The sequence below is a fragment of the Calypte anna genome, chromosome 2 (assembly GCF_003957555.1).
Source record: "Calypte anna isolate BGI_N300 chromosome 2, bCalAnn1_v1.p, whole genome shotgun sequence".
NCBI lineage: Eukaryota > Metazoa > Chordata > Aves > Apodiformes > Trochilidae > Calypte > Calypte anna.
Window position 1 is genome coordinate 34,693,446 of NC_044245.1, and position 17,492 is coordinate 34,710,937.

Here is a 17,492-nt window from a genome sequence, read left to right on the forward strand (position 1 = left end):
TTTTATTTAATGAAGGTGTTTTAAGAGAAGGGTGATTCCATCTCTGTATTCCTAAAAACATATGGATAAGCCTAAATCCAAACACAACTACCCCAAATTAGGTTGTTATGCTGCTTTTAGTAAAACCTGTTACACAATGGTAAGAAACTAAGTGTCTGAAGAAAAGGTGGATATATTGGATATTGCCAGTAGTTTTGTATATACAAAGTTTAAAGCCTGCCCTTGATTTTCAAGGCTGAAAAGAACAGTTTTTAGTTTTTATTGTCTAAGACTTTCTAGTGCTGAGTACTGCCTAAGGGGGTGTACAGGCTGCCAGTTTTCTCAGCAGAGATTTGTTATACCAGAGGATTTTATCTTATACTGAGAACAGTGAATGTTGAACATTTGAGTCAAGATTTTTTTGGTCATTTTGAAGAGAGAAGTTCCCAATAAAAAAAAAAAAATCTTTAAAAGTGGTAATTAAAAATTGGTGAAAGTTAATAATTAATGGCTTGTAACTGAGTTATTAATGGACTCATTTTTCTATGTAATACAAGTCTTAAGCTGTCTTGTGTGTTAACTATAAAAAAAAAAAAGTAGAAAATGAGATGTGCTGTAATTTAAAATTATTTTAAATCTAGATAAATGCAGTTGTATCCATAAGATGTATAAAGTTGGTTTACAGGCTTCTGGTTTAGGTATTATTTTTTATAATAAACCAGAAGGAAAATTTGGGCTGGCAGAATTTTCAAAGCTTGAGTTAAAGCCCCTAACTGCTTCTGGTATGAAAGTCAGCTAAGCAGCCTTATGTTGTTGTTTCCCCCAGGATATCTTTTATGCTTTTTATTTTTGATTCCTTTCCTTTGGAAATCCAAGTGTTTATTTGCATGCAAGGTAGGTGAATTCTTTTATCTATTTGTGTATCGTAAACCAAGGCAATTAGCATACTGCAGTTACAGTACACTTAAAAAACAAAACAACCCTTCAGAACTTTCAGTCAATATTATTCCTGGAGGGAAAACTCTTAATTAAGTTGTATGCAAACTACAACAATAGGCAAAGTTGTTTGGTGTTTAATAATAACTGTTGCGGGTGAGGGGAAGAGTGAAAAAAGAAAGTGTAGCAGAGAGCTTTGCATGCCATTAACCCAAGGATAGAAATGAGGTCAGCCTTTGAAGGGACAGACAACATGCTTATCTGCCAACACTGGAAAGTCCCAAAAGATTAGTTTATTTGCCAGATGTTACTGGGAGTTCATCATTGACACCCTCTGCTTCATGGGCTTCGTCTTTCACCACAGTTGCGGTTGCCTTTCCTGCCCTGTGCAGGCTTCCTGGAGATCTTCTCCAGTGAGTAACACTTGAATTTTTTCCTTGAAGGAATTTTTTTTGGTGGTTTTTTTTGGTTTTGTTTTGAGTTGGGGTTTTTTTGTGGGTTTTCTTTTTCTTTTTTGGGTTGTGGTTTTTTTTTTTTTGTTTCACAGCAATAGACGTGATGAACTATCTTAGCTTGTGAAGATGATCTGAAGACTCTGTTTTTCTTCCATACACCCACGATAATGCTCTTGGCATAGGAACCATTGACAATGAAGCATAGCGACTTCTACACTTCTTGGAATGGGTCTGTGTGTTTGTGGAAGGGTTTGGAGAAGATGAATGACCCAGCCTCGCTTAATACTATTAACAGTTGGGAGTTAAGTGAAAATCAGAGCCGACTCTCTAACAGGCTCAGGATCTGTTCTTTTTTATTCCTTTGCCTGGAAAATAACTAGATACAGTTCTAAGCAGGCTAATCTCATGTTATTAGCAATTTGTTAGGGCACCATATATTGTACTGTGATGGTGGTAAGTGTGTAACCCAATGAAAAGGAGTAGTGACAGAGTGGGTGCTACCAAAAGACTGTATGAGCCTGGAATGGTGTTCTCTGCATGTATCATCTTTAAATATTTCAAGAGTTTGGTAGTAAATATTGATTTCAGATAATGGTGGTTTTAACTTCTCTGTGTGTGTTCTGTACCCCAAGGGACTGTGTCCCTAACAGGGAGAAGCCAAGACTTGCTCATAAAGAACAGCAACTATGTGTTTCCTTTTTAAAAGGCTACCTGTTACTGGTGTCTCTTGAAGCAAGATTCCTCTCACGTGTGTTACTGCAGTTGTTTTGCAGTTCCCCTCTTCCTCTTGTGCAGAACAGTTTGCAAGATGGACTGTGACTTAAGTAAGGGCAGATATAATCACCCTGTACATGCATCTGATCAAAGAAGTTGGAGTGCTGAAGCTTTTGAAATAGTGGAGAGCCCTTTTGTACCAGAGGATTGATAGAGCATTTGTTTGAGTCCTGCCCTAACATAGGCTTCATTCTTCTTTTCCTTTGACTACCCCAAGACCTGCAAGTCTAACTTAGACTTCTAACATAAGCACTGACGTTGAATGCCTGATGATACAGAGTGAGCATTTTTGTTCATGTGGAGATGGCCATGAAACTCTGGTGCAGTTTGACTACCCATACCTGTAGACACCTGACGTTCTCTGTAACATTTGACATGTTAAGTCCATAGACCTGGACCTTCAGCAGGTCTGGGTTCAGCAGGTTGCTGAATTCCCAGCACTGAAAACCAGGAGAAGTGTTTCATGTATGGAGAATGGAGAAGTGATACAGGTATTGGTTTTGCCTCCTGGTATGTGACATGTTCATTGTCAAATAGTGCCTTTTCCTTGCATTGCTTTATATTGCTACATTGGTTATATTGCTACAGCTTGTCCTGCTTCTGCATGTTCTGTTAAGCAAAGCTCTGTGCTGTCAGTGAGGTTACAGTCTGGTCTCTCCTGTCGTTTCAGACTTGTAAGTAGGGAGAACAGGTATTAGGCTTGTTCTTCTGCAAATGCCATCAGTGGGGGACACTTGCAGAGCTACAAGACTAGGATGCTTCCAGGCCAGGCCAGCCCTATTCGGCCACTAGCAGAGAGCAAAATAACCACATTATTCCTCAAAGTGTTTTTCCAGAGATGAAGCAATAGCTGCCTTTGCTTATAAAGATCTGATTTCTCCAATAGAGTAGTTCTGTGCTGAGATAACTCTCATGTACTGTTTTCAAAAGTGGTGGGTCTTTTGCAAGCTGTTTTTTTTTTTTTTTGCTATCGTTTTAAATTCACTCTTTTTTGTTATCCTATTCCTTCTTTCTATTGCCTGTGCTTAATAATCCCGTGGCCATTTCTGTAAAAGCAAATCTTTTTGCTTTATACCAATTAAATCTGTGATAGATTTCCTACAGTGAAATGGAGAACCCAAGAAATGTAGTTTAGTCATTTAGACTTGTGCATTTCCACTAGACTTCAGCTGGAGCTCATCCACTCTAGAGGACGAATTGTGCCCTCTACCAAATACTCTTATCTTGCACAGATGATACACAGTGTTGGGCTCTCACACTGCTGTTACGTGGGAAGGCAGTAGGTCATCTTCTTTCTATTTTGAGTGCCTGTTTCAGAGGTATCCTTTTACTCCCTTCTTCTTCCTCAGCCTAGTCCTCAGCAGTTTGCAGGCCTCACTTCCATTTTCTTTCCTATTTCCACTAATGGCTCCTTGCCCCCAGCTCCTTTGAGATTTTTCTTCCCCTTATTACTTCTCTCCTCAACTTCATTCTTGCTTCTTTCTGTAATTTCCTGCTTTTGCCCCCTGCCCCCCCCCCTTTTTTTTAAAATTTTTTCAGCTATCTCTATTTCTGCTCTTTCTTGAGAAGCAAGCAGCTCTGCGTAAGCAGAAGAAAGGCAGGAGGCAGCTATTTGGTTTGCTGTGATAACAGAAACAGTGGCTTTTAGTGGACAAACACTGAGCAGGGGAGGAAAAACTTTTCTCCCTGAGTTGATTTGGAGGTGAATGGATGTACCTGAGAGAGAGTGATGGCACAAAACCTTGCAACTGCTGAGGACCCTTCCCAGCACTGGATTTTGTTCAGAGAGGGGGTAAGCAAGAGAACTGAGGTGCCTGGCAGCATGAAACAAGAATCTTTTTGGTACTGCATTTATAAATTATTCTGAAGCATGCAAGTGGCCAGCAGCTCCACAGGTGGCCAGGGGCTAACAAGTATTGAGGCAGCCTTGGTGGTGCTGCTGCTGGGCAGGCAGAGCTGCCAACCCTGGGGAAAGGACAGAAGGCTGCTTGCTGTTGAGGCAGTTCACACATCAACCGCTGCTTGAGAGTGCTCAGCTCTGCCTAAAGATTTATGGGGCTCTCTTCTTTTAAAACAAATGAATAAAGGCCCAAGCTGAGTGTTTTTCCACATATAAATGTCATAAATGCAATCACAAAAATTCGACTGGAGTACCAGCGAGGGCTCGAGCCCCAGCTCAAATGTGCATCACATTAAAGTCCTTCTTGGGGACTCCAGACACAAATTGCTTTCCAGCATCCAGAACCATTTGGAAATGCTTTAATCCTGAAACGAGGGGGTTTCTAATGGAAATGCTGACAGACCCTTCGTTGTAGCAGCTGAAGCAGGCAGGGCTGTGATAATGAGCCCTGTATGTGTGCATGTGGAAAGCATGATGCTAGTTTCAGAAAACAAGAGCTTCCACTGAACAGCCCATGCCGAGGAAAAACACCATGCACAAGGTTTCAGCACAAGGGTACTTAAATTGGCTTGGCTCATGCAAGGAGGTATAGGGAACAGCTGTAAGCATTAACCCTATGTGTACTAAACCTCTAAAAGCAACAAGTCCTAATAACATTTGTAATAACACTGTAATTATCTGCAAACAGTACTGAATAGTCAAGACTAGCAGTTTAAAATGCTGCTTACTCCAGTGGGGTTCTTTAATATTCAGAAGTGCAGCATAACCACATCTCCTCTCACTTTTTATTCATTGTGGCCATGACCCTAAAAAAATAGGTGATGCTTCATTTATTGCTCATGTCTCTGCATACTGCTGCTAACGCTTGTGACTGCATATTTTGCACTTGTATTTGGAAATCTCAGTGACCTTGGTCACACCAGGCTCAAGAAACCTGTCTTGCAAGCATGTGCCCAGGTGATTAATTTCAACAAACAGGTTGCTTATTAGAGTGTAATTACTTAGTTGTGCAAATGGCAGGATGGGTGCACTGACCTGTATTAGACACATTGTAGTATACACCTCTCCATGGGTTCTTTTTCACTGTTAATCAGAGGACTGAAAACCTTGCAACATTTAGACAGCTTGAGGTTGAAGGCTGAAATGTCACTTTTAAAAGAGGGTTAAAAAGGTCACGCAGCTGCAAATAATAATAGCCCAATGAAAATCAGATTCTTACTGCAGCCCACTTCAAGAATAACATTGAAACAGGAAACAAGCCTGCTTGATGTTTTTACCAGTAAGGCAATAAGATTACTGCTGAGTTGAAAAAGGGAGGGAGAGACAGAAAAGGAGCATGCTTGCTTGGTGTTAGTTGTTAGAACTATTTTTCTGGTTCAGAAAAGATGATCCTGGGGCTCTGCAAAGTTTCCTTGAAGAGCCTGAGGACGTGGGGTACTTCTCTCTGGATGCTGCTGAGAGGAGATGTAGTTTGTTGCCATGTTCTGAGGGTGTTTTGTTTTTTTTTTCTTTTGTTTGCTTTTTACTTCTTTGTTATGTTCTCCCATTCCTTACTGTGGCCTTCAGTTTTATTAATTATAATAAAATATGCTTAGAAGGATTGCATGCAGGAATCAAGGAACATACGAAAAAATCGGCTTGCTGCAGACCTAACTTGTTTCTGTTTCATGTGACATGGCTTGGAGAAGTTTTTCTGTGCTTCTTCTATATTTTTGTTTGTTTATTTTTCTGATTTGAATATCTTAGCCTCTCCTAAGCAGAGTGGTATTTCAGGAGAATGGCTGGCTACAACAGTGTAGCAGATTTCCTCACTTACATATTCTGCCAATAAGGCTCTTTATGTGGTCACAGTAGGGCAATAAATGTTGACAGATGTTGTTAACATGTCTATTAAAATTCAGCCCCCTTTTCTGATGCATAATGCACTCATACCCATTGTTAATAATATCAGAACTAACGCTGACATACCAATATTAGTGCTCACTAATATTTATAATCCTTGTTTATTTCTTCGAAGAGGTCACAAAGTTGCAATAAATTAAGCTATTGATAATAGAAGTAAAAAATTCAGGCCTGAGAAATTTTTTAACTTTCCAGTCATCGTAGATTTGCCTGATATTCTTCATGCACATTAATTGCAGCTGTCATGTGTAGTACTATGAGAGGTGCACAAGTGTAACTTGAATTTATAAGATCCTAAAGGTTAATAAGCGCCTTAATTTAGATGGAAAGGTTGCTGGGATTTATTTTTATTGGGTGAGGTCGAAATGCTGCCACTGATTGTGTGATTTCCTTCGTGTATGCTGTACCACCTGCACATGCTGTGGAAAAAGGTGACTTGAGTAGTGTGGCCCAGCAACACACATGAGCTGTGTGAGCTGTGTGCCAGCGGCTGGGTAAGGCTGAAGGATGGGAGATGCAGGTCTGCATCTTGAAAAGGATGCTGTGCAAACTGGGCAGTGCACAGCCAAAGAAGACCTCTCTTTCTGAGAGCTCCCCTTCTGCTGCAAGCCTGGAGTGAGATCCCATGCTCCTTGTGCATCTGCAGCTCTTGCAGAATTCAGTGGGAATGGGAGATGGAGAAGATTCACATTCACAGCCCAGATTTTCAGCTGCAGTGTTTCTGGGCAACATTTAAGCGTAAATCTTGACTTACTGCCGTAAGATAATTAAGCACGGGACACCCTCTCAAAAACTGTAGGCATTTTTTTTTCACTTGTTTACTATTGTAAGAGAGTCCATAGTGCTACAGTCTCAACCATGGTGATAGCATCACGTGTAAATACGAATTCTGCACAGTGTAATTTGTCTTGAGGGCATTGTACTATCTGGTAACATATTGTATGGCTCAAGTTATGCTAGACAGTATCCTGGAGGGCACACATGATACAGCCTTTCTGAATTATTACTTTTTTTTTTAATTTTAAAAAAGCTCAATGTCTGCAAATAGCCTGCAAAGAGTGATTCTCGTGGGAACCAGCAGTTGCTTGTTCATTTGTGGTAAGCAACTCGATGTTGAATTTGACACCTTTTCAAAGTACTGAGAATAAAACCCAAGTCCATATTTTCCTGGAGTTGATCCCCATGTTCAGGATTCTGGTCCTTATTGGGTGTCTTCTTTTGGTGCTTACTCTGTGCTTATCTATCTAGCAACTTTGAGAATCATTTAACTGTATCAGAGAATGTGTTGATGGATTTAAGGACTCAAGCTCAGGGTGGGGAGGGCAGTTTTAGACTTGCAATACTCCATAAGAAAACAAACTCCAAGTAATTCCTGGTAATGTTTTGAAACTCACTTGGACACTTGGGACCAGAATTGTTTCTCTCTTGTTTTCTTTAACTGAGTCTCATCCGTTGTTGTCCTATTGGAAATGCAGTTGTCCCTCTCCCCTGAGGAGGGAAGAGGAGGGGGGTAACAGAAACCTTTGGCAGTGCTTCAGTTGCAGGAGTAATTGAGATATCGTTATTCACACAACTTTTTTATTTTTATTTTTTTGTGAAAATGTCTTTAGGAAAGACAACATCTCAGGGTCAGATCCCAGAAACAGAGGTGGATTGAAAAATCAAACTTAGCTGGAGGGGTTTTTGCTTTTTTTTTTTTTTTGGGGTGGGGGAGGGGGACTGTTTGTTTAGTCAGTTTTCTGCTGCTTGGTTCTTTCAGACAGTATCATGTACTTCAGAGCATTTTTATGGCTTCACCTCCTAAGATCTTGTCTATGCACAGTCTGGAACTGAAATAACTGAAATTAGAAGTAATTTAACACCTTTAGTTATTTTAGTATAAGCCTTTTTGCAAACATACTCTTTCATTTCTGATTATGAGTATCCTATTTCAGTTTAACATAGCTGTAAGTTAAATCAAAACAGGATATGAATAATCTTAAAGGAGTAAATTAGGTACAATTTTAGTTATTTCAGTTCTAGCCTTGTGCAGATAGAATAAATCTGAATTTGGGTCTTTCTTGACACCTGATTGTATAAGGTGTAATAAATTCTTTTTCTCAAGGCCAGGTGTCTGTAGGGATGTCCACTTCAAGAAAATTAATTGATGCTAATTATCACCTTTAAGAGGTGTTCTTGTGGAGGTAAAAGGGCAAAAAAACCCAGAAATTCTTTACTTGTCAATGCTGCTTCTGGGAGTCAGTGGAGCAAGGTAAAGGCTGGTCAGCCTCTGCATTTTTTGTTTTGTTTTGGGTTTTTTTTGGGTTTTGTTTGTTTGTTTGTTTTATGTCACAAGTAGCAAAATACCCTTTCGGGACAATGCTGTCCAGCAGAATGGATTTCAATTAAAAAGAAAAAGTTATAATCCAGAAGTTTTGTGTATTATTTTTGAGAACTCTGGACACTGAAAGCAATTGTTGTAAATAAAGGTCTGGCTGATGTTCTGGTTAATGGTGTATTTATTGTTTGCAGGGGGTGCTAGCAATTTTTCTGAAAACAGCACTTGTCTAACAACAATCCTAAGTGTGGTAAAGATATTCCTGGTAATAGAAAGCAAGGAATTGTGCTGTTAAGAAAGGGCACCAGAGTTTACTAGTTTCAGCACTTGTCCTTCTGCAGTCCTTTTTGTACTTGAAAAATCAAATTCTACTTCTTTGCCAATATATTTCTCTCTTTTTTTTTTTTTTTTTTAATTAAAAAAGTACACAAATGCAACTCGGGCACTTATCTAAGCAGGGCTACCATGAGGCTGAATTTTAAGGTATTTGAAGCATAACATAAGCAGAAGTCATATGTTGTGCTTTAAGGTGGGTCAGCTACTATATTGTAGCTTGTAATGCCACTTGTACCAAAAGGCTTAAAACATTTCTGAAAGAAGTGACTTACTTATTTTACATTCTAAAATGTTATTTAAAAATTAATTTTGTTGATGCTTCTCAGGGACACTGCTGTGATATTGACTCGAGTTTAGCTGAATTGCTGGTTCTGAGGGTGAATGTTTCCTCCTCTGGTTTTATTCTGGACTCAGGAGCTCTCCCCCCCCCACCCCCCAGGCTTTAGTTCAAGGTTACAGGACTGGAACTGCTACGGGAAAGCTGCAGTTTTAGTCAAAACTTAATTTCTCGAGCTCCTAAGGATCTAGCTGACCTTTTAAAAGATGAGGATGCACATTTATCTTGTGTTTACAGAGAGCATGCGTGTAATGTGTTTAAGTTATTGATGTTGAACACTATGGACCAAGAACTTCAAAAAGCAGGTTCTTTGGTTCTTTCTCAGAAGTAACCTAGACGTCTGGTTTTAATGTTGTTCAGCAGGAACTGAAGAAGGAAAGGTAAAAACTCTTAATTCGAGATATTTCTAAGCAGACACGGTCTTATCTAATAACAACACTGAACATATGCTTTCTTCTGAGGCAGATTTCTGCTGTGAAAGCTTAATGGCTTTTTTTTTTTTTTTTCCTTTCTTCAAAGTAAATATGTGCTCAGGAAGGAGTAATAAGAACTTAGACTGTAGGGAGCCTGCTGAATATTAGCAAATTTAGTACTTTGCGGATGAAAACATTTTTCTTTTTTTTGGTCTCTTGTGGGAGTTTGAAATAAAAGCACAAACCGTGGTGATTGTATGTTGCATGTATGTGTGAAGTTTAGAATGTATATATTCATAGGTTCCCTTTCTTTCCCCCTCCCCCTTTTAACATGTAGATTTATGAGGAATCAAAGATGAACTTGGAGCAGGAGAGGCCTTTTGTCTGCAGTGCCCCAGGCTGCTCACAGGTGAGTGAAGTTAGCGGTGGTATTAATTGAGTCCTCAGCACTAGCTCTGGCTTGTATAATGCCTCCTGATACATTAACACATGTCTAATAATAATATCTAGTTTTTTGGTTTTTTTTTAAAGTCTTTTTCCCCCTCAATTATCTCCTTACCCCACAAAATATTATTAAAAATATTTAAAGCAAATACAACAGCCATTCAAAAAAGAGTTAATAAAAGTGCTTCCATGCCATCCCTCATCCCCCAGCCTAGTGTTTCAAGCCCAGTATTGCAGATTAATTTAGTGGCTAGCAAGGGAGGACACATTTTTCTGTCTTCTGTACCATGGAATATACTGTGTTTCCTATTGGATGTGGTAGCCCTCCTGAATTTTTTTTTTGTTTTGTTTTTATACAATGATAACCTATTAAATTTAAAAAAAAAAAAATCTTTGCTATATCTTCCTAGTAAATATTCTTTATAGAAGATGCAGCCTGTAGATAAATTCTGCCTCAGGAGGTATGCTTAGGATTCCTCTTGGTTGGTGATCTGCCATGTATCTCTGAGGAAATAATCTCACCTGTAACAACTGAAGTGACCAGGATTATACCTGCTGAAATTTTGAATTGGGATTTCTGTTGTTTGTGTTTTTTTAATGATTTTGCAGAGATGAGGGAAGCTTTGCCCATGAAGCAATGACGAAAGTTCCACTTGTTGCACTTCCTACCCTAACTTGGTTTGGTGACAAGATTTTCTGAGTAAAAGATTCAGGCAAGGGCATCCTTTGGGTTTTTGCCACCACAGTTTCCTGTCTGCCTCTGTTTTAAGTGATTTAGCTTGCCCATTTCCCAGAGCCCTCTTCTCTTAATGGTGATATTTCCTGCACTAAGTGTACTTTAGGAGTTTTCAGCTGGCTGATATTTTTACAGCCCTTTAGGTTCTTCTGGTGGAATGATGGTTGACTATTAACTGGGAGTGTAGATGTTGATTTTGTGAAGAGGTGAAATGAGTAAAGGGAGAAACCTGAGGTTTGGTTAGCAACTGGCCAAGCAGTTTTGCAGTTTCATTAACTGGCAGCCTTTTTACGGGTGCCAGAGTGCATCTTTGGGATTGTCCCTCTGATCAAGGATTTGGCACTTCAGGTCTCCACACAGTGTCAAACTCACCATTCTATCTTAGAGGTGGAGTAGAAGTATCTAAGCTTTATAAGCAAGTTTTATTTCCTTTATTTTCAACTCTTAAAACTCACTTCCACTCAAATTGGTGGACTTGAGTGAAAAAACTCAGCTATTTATTGATTTCCTCAGCGGAGAAGCCGATCCAAACAGCTCATTTAGGTGTTCAGAGAGCGAGTTTGGTTGTATACTGTTAAAGTTTGGAAAAGACAAGCAACGTAGGTGTGAACTTCATCTTGGAAGACATTAATTTCCCATTTCAGAACCTGTCCTCTATTTCTTGGAAATGAGGATTTGACAGAAGGGCACAGTGTAGGGCACTGCTCTCCAGCTAAGCTGTCTGGGGACTGGCTTCTCTGTCAGCCAGTGAGGATATGGATTGAGGGCTGAGGGAGTTGACCTTCTGCACAAGGAAGAAAGTAGGCTTACAAAAAAGACAGAGAAGTCTGGGCTGGAGGAGCAGCTTCTCCTCAGTTGCCCCATGCCCTCTTTAAGCTGGCAGATTTCACTGTGAAAACAGAGCAGGACTTCCATGAAGGAAAAATCTCAGTTTCATGAGAACAAGACGTGTTTTTCCCCCTCACAATTTCATTGAGCAAGGCCTTTCACATATTCCCTCTGCTCTTAACATAAATTTCTGGTGCTGCATTTCTTCCAGATGAGTAAGCAATGAAGCAGGATTTCACTGTGAGGAAAAGGTCTTTGGGATTTTTTTTTTTTCCCAGAGAATTCATTCTCATTATTTATGACACTTTGTCTATGGGCTTAGAGGGATTCTCAGAAGGTGCAACATACTGCAACTATTTATGCTATAGCCACAAGTAAAGGCCCTTAGCCAAGAATATACTGTGTTGAAAGCCTTAAGTCACCATAACTCCGTTGTTGCCAGTTTTTAACACTCTTCTATGTACCTGTTGCTTTAAAAAGCTGCTTTTAACTTTTTTTTTTCTTTTTTTCCTCAAGCCCTGGTGATACAACTCTTGGCCTTTGCTAGTTCTGAAATAACCCTGTTAAAACTATTACAGTAGTTTGTAGCAAAGGTCTGTGTACACATCCTTCTGGTGAAGTAAACCTAACACAACCAGTCTGCCCTTAGAGCACAAGTGTGCAAGTTCTTGAACATTTATTCAAGCTTGCCTCTTCTTTGTCTTCTTCAAAAGAAGCTGTTTGTTGTAGTAGTCTGTTATCAGATTGAAAAAGAACTCATTAGTTTCTTACAAAGCACATTTTTCCACCTTCACTGCTTGACAAAAGAAAAGTATTTAATTTAGTATCATAAAGGGTCATAAATAGTTGTTCCATACCAAGCACCATTGCATTGCCACTTTGAATCGAGTCGAAGCATCAAAGGTTTCCAAAATTAAAGGTGCATTTTACCTGGATACTTTTGGGTAGGAAAGGCTGCCTTATTTGATTATTTTTATTGCTGCTCAGCAGATATAGATGAAGGAAAGACACAAAAGCAGAAAAATCCAGTGAAGTGATTTTAAGATATGCTGTGTTACTTTGTGTTTGCCGTGGGCTAAGAGCAGATACAGCAGCAGTTATTGTAGATCCTCAGACACGTGGTGACTTGTGAGGCTGTGGTAGCTGGGGTGGGTGTCAGAGACCCTTAGAATCTTGGTCTGCAACTTTTTCAGGCAAATTCATGACACCTTGGGCTTTGCAGCCCCAGAGAGCACTGCAGCAAATAAGTTTTTTAGTAAAGTACAGCTATTTTGTTACTCATAGTCGCTTGTATTTTCAAATATTCTGTTTCCTGTGCCATTTGGACACATTTCTAGCTGGATACATTTCTTTCTCCCGTTTTTGAAATTCTGTCTATTGCCAAAAGTTTATTAGAGAATTAAATTCTTCTTCTTCTTTTTCTTTTTTTTTTTTTTTTTTTTTTTTTTTCCCTCTCTTCCTCTCTCTCTCTTTCTCTCTGTTTGCCTGACAGCGTTTTCCAACAGAGGATCATCTGATGATTCACAGGCACAAACATGAAATGACTTTGAAGTTTCCTTCAATAAAAACAGATAATATGTTATCAGGTAAGAAGACATGAATTTGAGAATTGAGATAACTATTCAGAGGATGTTGAAAGCATGACTCCTGCTGGAAAGCTACTGGCAAAATACCTCCACGCTTGGTTTTAAAAAGCCCCTGCTCCAATTAAAGAAAAAGTAGAGGTGCAATAAGCTAGAATGCATATATTTAAATGGAAAGACAGTTGCCATTCTTATGCCTTCTCACAGGTTTGGCATGAGAGGGAGAGAAATTATTGAACCTCAGCCATGCTGGCAGCTCTATCACTGCCTCCCGTGTCAACATGCCAGTGAAATGTAGGCACTTAAGCCCATGTCAGCTGGGAGCCCAGCAGCGAGTGTGTTAATGAAGTGCATTTGTACTGTTCCTATAAGACTCACTATTTAAGTTTGACAGGCTCACTTCAGCAGCTCTCGTGGGCCAACATCATGTGGAACCTGCACACAGTAAATATCTGTAAGGCAAACGAGTGGGTAACATCCAGTACGTTTTCCCCCTCAGGGTAACCATTTCTTTCTGCCCTTCCCCTGCCATACATGGAGGTTCTTTGGTATTATGTGCAATTATTTAAAGTCTTTAGTTTCTTAGGTACTTTGTTAATACTCTTGTCTGAGTAACCACACATCTGTGGCTTACTGGCATTCAGTGAGTGCTGGGTAAGGTCAAGCGAACCTTAATCTGACCGCTTCTCTCCTCTCCTGTTCCCTTTTCCTATTGTATGTTCCTCAGGCTGTGGCAATTGGTTATAAGGAATAAAATCACAGGAACTTTTAAGGTTTCAAAGTAATTTTAGGACAGAAACCTATGAGGCAAGTGTGTGTGTGGATGTTAACCAGTGGTTGATATTTATCTTTTTCGAGGTAAATTTTGCCATTTTATGTGCAATAGGTATGATGATTAAGGGGTCTTTAGCAGACTACCTCTTTTATGGATAAACAGTTTCCACTTTTGTGAAAATCAAAACGGGGTACTAATTGCTTGCATATGCTTACTTTAGCACCTTTTGGTTTGTTGGACTACAGGCACCAGTAAGAAATCAGACAAACCTTGTCCCAGATAGAATTTATTTTCCTCTTATACTTAAAAATTCCATGGTGGACTAAGTTTAGAAAGGAGCAGTACACAGCATGCTGAAGATGAAACATTTTAAGATGCCTGTGTGGCAGCTGTGCCTGCAGAATCCTGTGTTATCAAGCACGAATGAGGAAATGCTGCTCTTGCACTTGGCTGTGTCCTCTTGCATTGAAACTACTTGAAGATACCTGTACTGTGGGCACATTGACCCTGTGAAAGCACTGGCCCTTTTAGAACTTTTATTCTAACTTTTTTAGAGCTCTTGTTAGAACTTTCTGTTTGGCAAGTCTTCTGCTTGAAGGAAGTTTCTAAGGAGCATATTCTGTGCCCAGGAAATCCCTGAGTAGAGTAGCTCCATACATGTATGGTAACTTCTATGAGATAACTATCCTAGTTGGTTGCTTTCCCAGGCAAAATCCTCTGACTGACTTCCACCACTACCACCAGTAAGTGGGGCCCCTAGACCTGCAGTTAGCCAGCTGAGCACATAGAAATGCAGAATTCTGTGGCCAGAAAGGCTCCAAGATTGCTTCTGAGGGATGTGTTCTCTTGTGTTTTGTGGATGATGATCCTTGTAGTAATGAACATGAGTAAAAAGCTGCATGTGTTATCACAGACTGCAGCAAATGTGCCTGACCATAGCAGTCTGGCAGCCTGGGTCTGCTGTGTATGATTTTTCTTTTTGTGTTTGTTTGGTGGATTTGTTCTGCATTTTGCAATCTTTCATTTGGAAGCATCGTAGATCATCCAGTTTCTGCAGGGAGACACTGAAAAATAGTTGTTTCATTACCCACCTAAACCCTGGGGAAATTTAAATACCTTAAAGTTTAAGATGTTTTATTCTTAGATTTCATAATGAAAAATTAATGATATATGGGGAAAAGAGACAGAATTTTCTCTTAGACATTTGTCTTCATGTCTTCCTTCTAGTTTTTTTGCATTTTTGCTTATTTGACTTTTTTTTTTTTAATTTGTTTCTGTCATCAGTAGGTTCAAAGAATTGCAGCAGCAATTGCCCTATAATAAGCCAGGTGCAGTGACAATGTGTGGTAGCTTTTTTCCCTCCTTTTTTTAAAATTAAGGTGCCTAGGAGTCAGATTTTCTTCTTTTTTTCCCGTGTGTTGCGTTGTATTTGAATCTATTAATTGTTAGTAATAAATAATGCAAAATAATGGCCTGTATGCTTTCAGGTAGCCATTAGAATTATCTGCTTTGTTTCCAGAGACATCTAATGCCTAGCCTAGGGTCAGTATAATATCAATAATATTTAACATACACTAAGCATATCTTGTATAAAGTATTACTGGAGATAGGCACAAAACCAGGGGCTGTTGCTCTTATACCAATGCATATGACTTGGGAGTAACACCGTTTCTTGTGTGAAATCTGAGCTGAGTTCTGACATACCAACTTTTAAGCGAAAGGTAAAGTTATGTTTTATGTTGTTGTTGTGTGGAGGGGGAGCAGTGTTTAATTAACAAGGTTCTGTGACCTGATTGACATTATATGTGCCATGCTGGTTTGTCTAGTCATGAGCTTCCTGGTTCTCAACTAGGAAGCAGTTGATAAATTTGCTTAATTTTTTTTAATGCTGGCTGAAGAAGTCTTGTTAAATCTAGTGATTCCCAAATGAGTTCTGAAACTCCAGATAGACGGATACATTAATAGCTTTATTTTTTGACTGTATAAATGGAAGCAAAACTGGCTCAAGGCACTGTGTGAAAATGCAACTGGTCCTTTTCTTGGATCATTTGACATTACTTTTAAGACCGTAGTGTTTTTTGTTTTGTTTTGTGTACGTATTTTATTTTTGTCTGTTACAAAGCCTTGTTGTATGTATAGATTGTGAGTCATTGACGGTTTCCATTTTCATCTTTCTTAGCCAAAAAAGAGCTGTTTGAGATAAGACAGAATATCTTGTGTAAGTTTTGCATGCAGGTCATCACTGAAGGAAAATTTTGTAGTTAGGTTGACTAAACAAGGTGTTGGCCCTGCTGTGCTGTTGTGCTAACTAAACATTGCATTGCTTTAAAACTGTGTTTTGCAGTTTGTCAAAAGCTTTTTTTTTTTTTAACACCAAAATATTAGTGTCCATGGGACAGATTCTTCCTGCCAGGTAAGTACTAATAGTGACATGGAACTGAAATTTGGGAGCACTGAGATTCCTGTGGTATCAAATTTGGTAAGAGAAGGAAAGGAGTGACTCCTTACCACTGCTGGAGGAAGGGGGAAGTCCTTCTGAAAGTGCTGCTAGCAGATACAGGAGAGGCCAGGATTATCTACATAGAAACCTTCTTTTTTTTCCTGTTTCTATTTACTGAAATTCAATCCTCTAGAATTTTGGGGGTAAAGCCTGCTGTGGAGGTAGAAACAATCTCCTCTAGATGAAAAAGTGTATATATTAAAAGTTGTGTAAATGTATTACTTTTCCCAGGTAATGGCATCATTGCTTGGCTTATATTTTTCTCCTTGTGGTTTACAAAGGGAGGTTTATCTAGGCATGACTTTTGTGGAGTGCAAAATTATCTGATATAGGGAAAGAGAATGTGTAAGGATTTCTTATTAATTTCTGTGTCCCTTGCTTTGTGAAATAATGAAATGAAAAGTTTTCTAAAATTCAACTGGTCAGGTTCTGAGTGACCAGAAGAAATTTTAGATGTATTGTACCCCTACAGAAAGTCCAACCAGCATTTCAAACAGTGGTTCTTTAAGCAGTGAAGTTCCTGGGAGCCCTCATCTGTGAGCCCTGGGTGAGAGCAGTTCCACCAGGTACAACTGGGTGCATCTCCTCTTCTCTTCCAACACCTGCTTGAGGTGTCATGACTTGGAGCTGCTTGGTAGACTTGGGAAGTAACCTGACAAATCAGTGAAGAAACATTGAATTTCTCAGGACATTTCCTCTTTCCTTGTGGCTGCTTGATGGGCAGCCCTTCAAATTTCAGTGCTATCCCTATTACTCTGACTTTGTTATCCTTGTGTGAAAGTACAACAGGGGTAAGTATGTAACTTAAACAGAGCCCACAGCTGAACAAGCCAAACCCCTGTTATTACTCTGCATCAGACTAAACATTTTTTTTTTATTTAAAGAAAGATGAAGAATCAAGTTACACACTTTGGAGCTGTGCTGCTAGATATCTCTTCCTGAATCTGAATTATTATTTTTTTTTCAAAATGAAAGCTTGTTTCATATAACTGTCCTTTGGTTCTCCAATTTTTTTCTCGAATGGTGTCATGCTTTGAAGTTTTCATTTGTGCTTTGAGGGATAAAATTCTAGGTTCCAAGGTAGCTCTTAAAAATGTGTTCTGTTTATAAATAAACTCTTAATATAGCAAGCCAATGTGGCATTTCTTGGCCTGCTGTTTTGAAAGCAATGTATTGAGACTGAGTGTCCTTTCTATGACTATTATTTCAGTAATTAGAAAAACAAAACACAACAACAAAAAACAAACCAGAAACCAAACAACATTTGCATAGCCAAA

General features: G+C 39.2%; 1 protein-coding gene across 2 annotated transcripts in view; it reads left to right on the forward strand.

Moving 5' to 3' along the window:
• The window catches only part of CREB5 (cAMP responsive element binding protein 5), a 253,853-nt gene that overhangs the window by 32,339 nt on the left and 204,022 nt on the right, over positions 1-17,492 (forward strand). The window contains exons 3-5 of one of the 2 annotated variants that reach the window (XM_030445255.1): positions 9,687-9,758; positions 12,850-12,943; positions 15,895-15,933. In XM_030445255.1, the coding sequence (XP_030301115.1) occupies positions 9,687-9,758; positions 12,850-12,943; positions 15,895-15,933 (205 nt within the window). The remainder of the gene's footprint in view (positions 1-9,686; positions 9,759-12,849; positions 12,944-15,894; positions 15,934-17,492) is intronic. The other variant, XM_008494232.2, reaches the window with a different exon arrangement.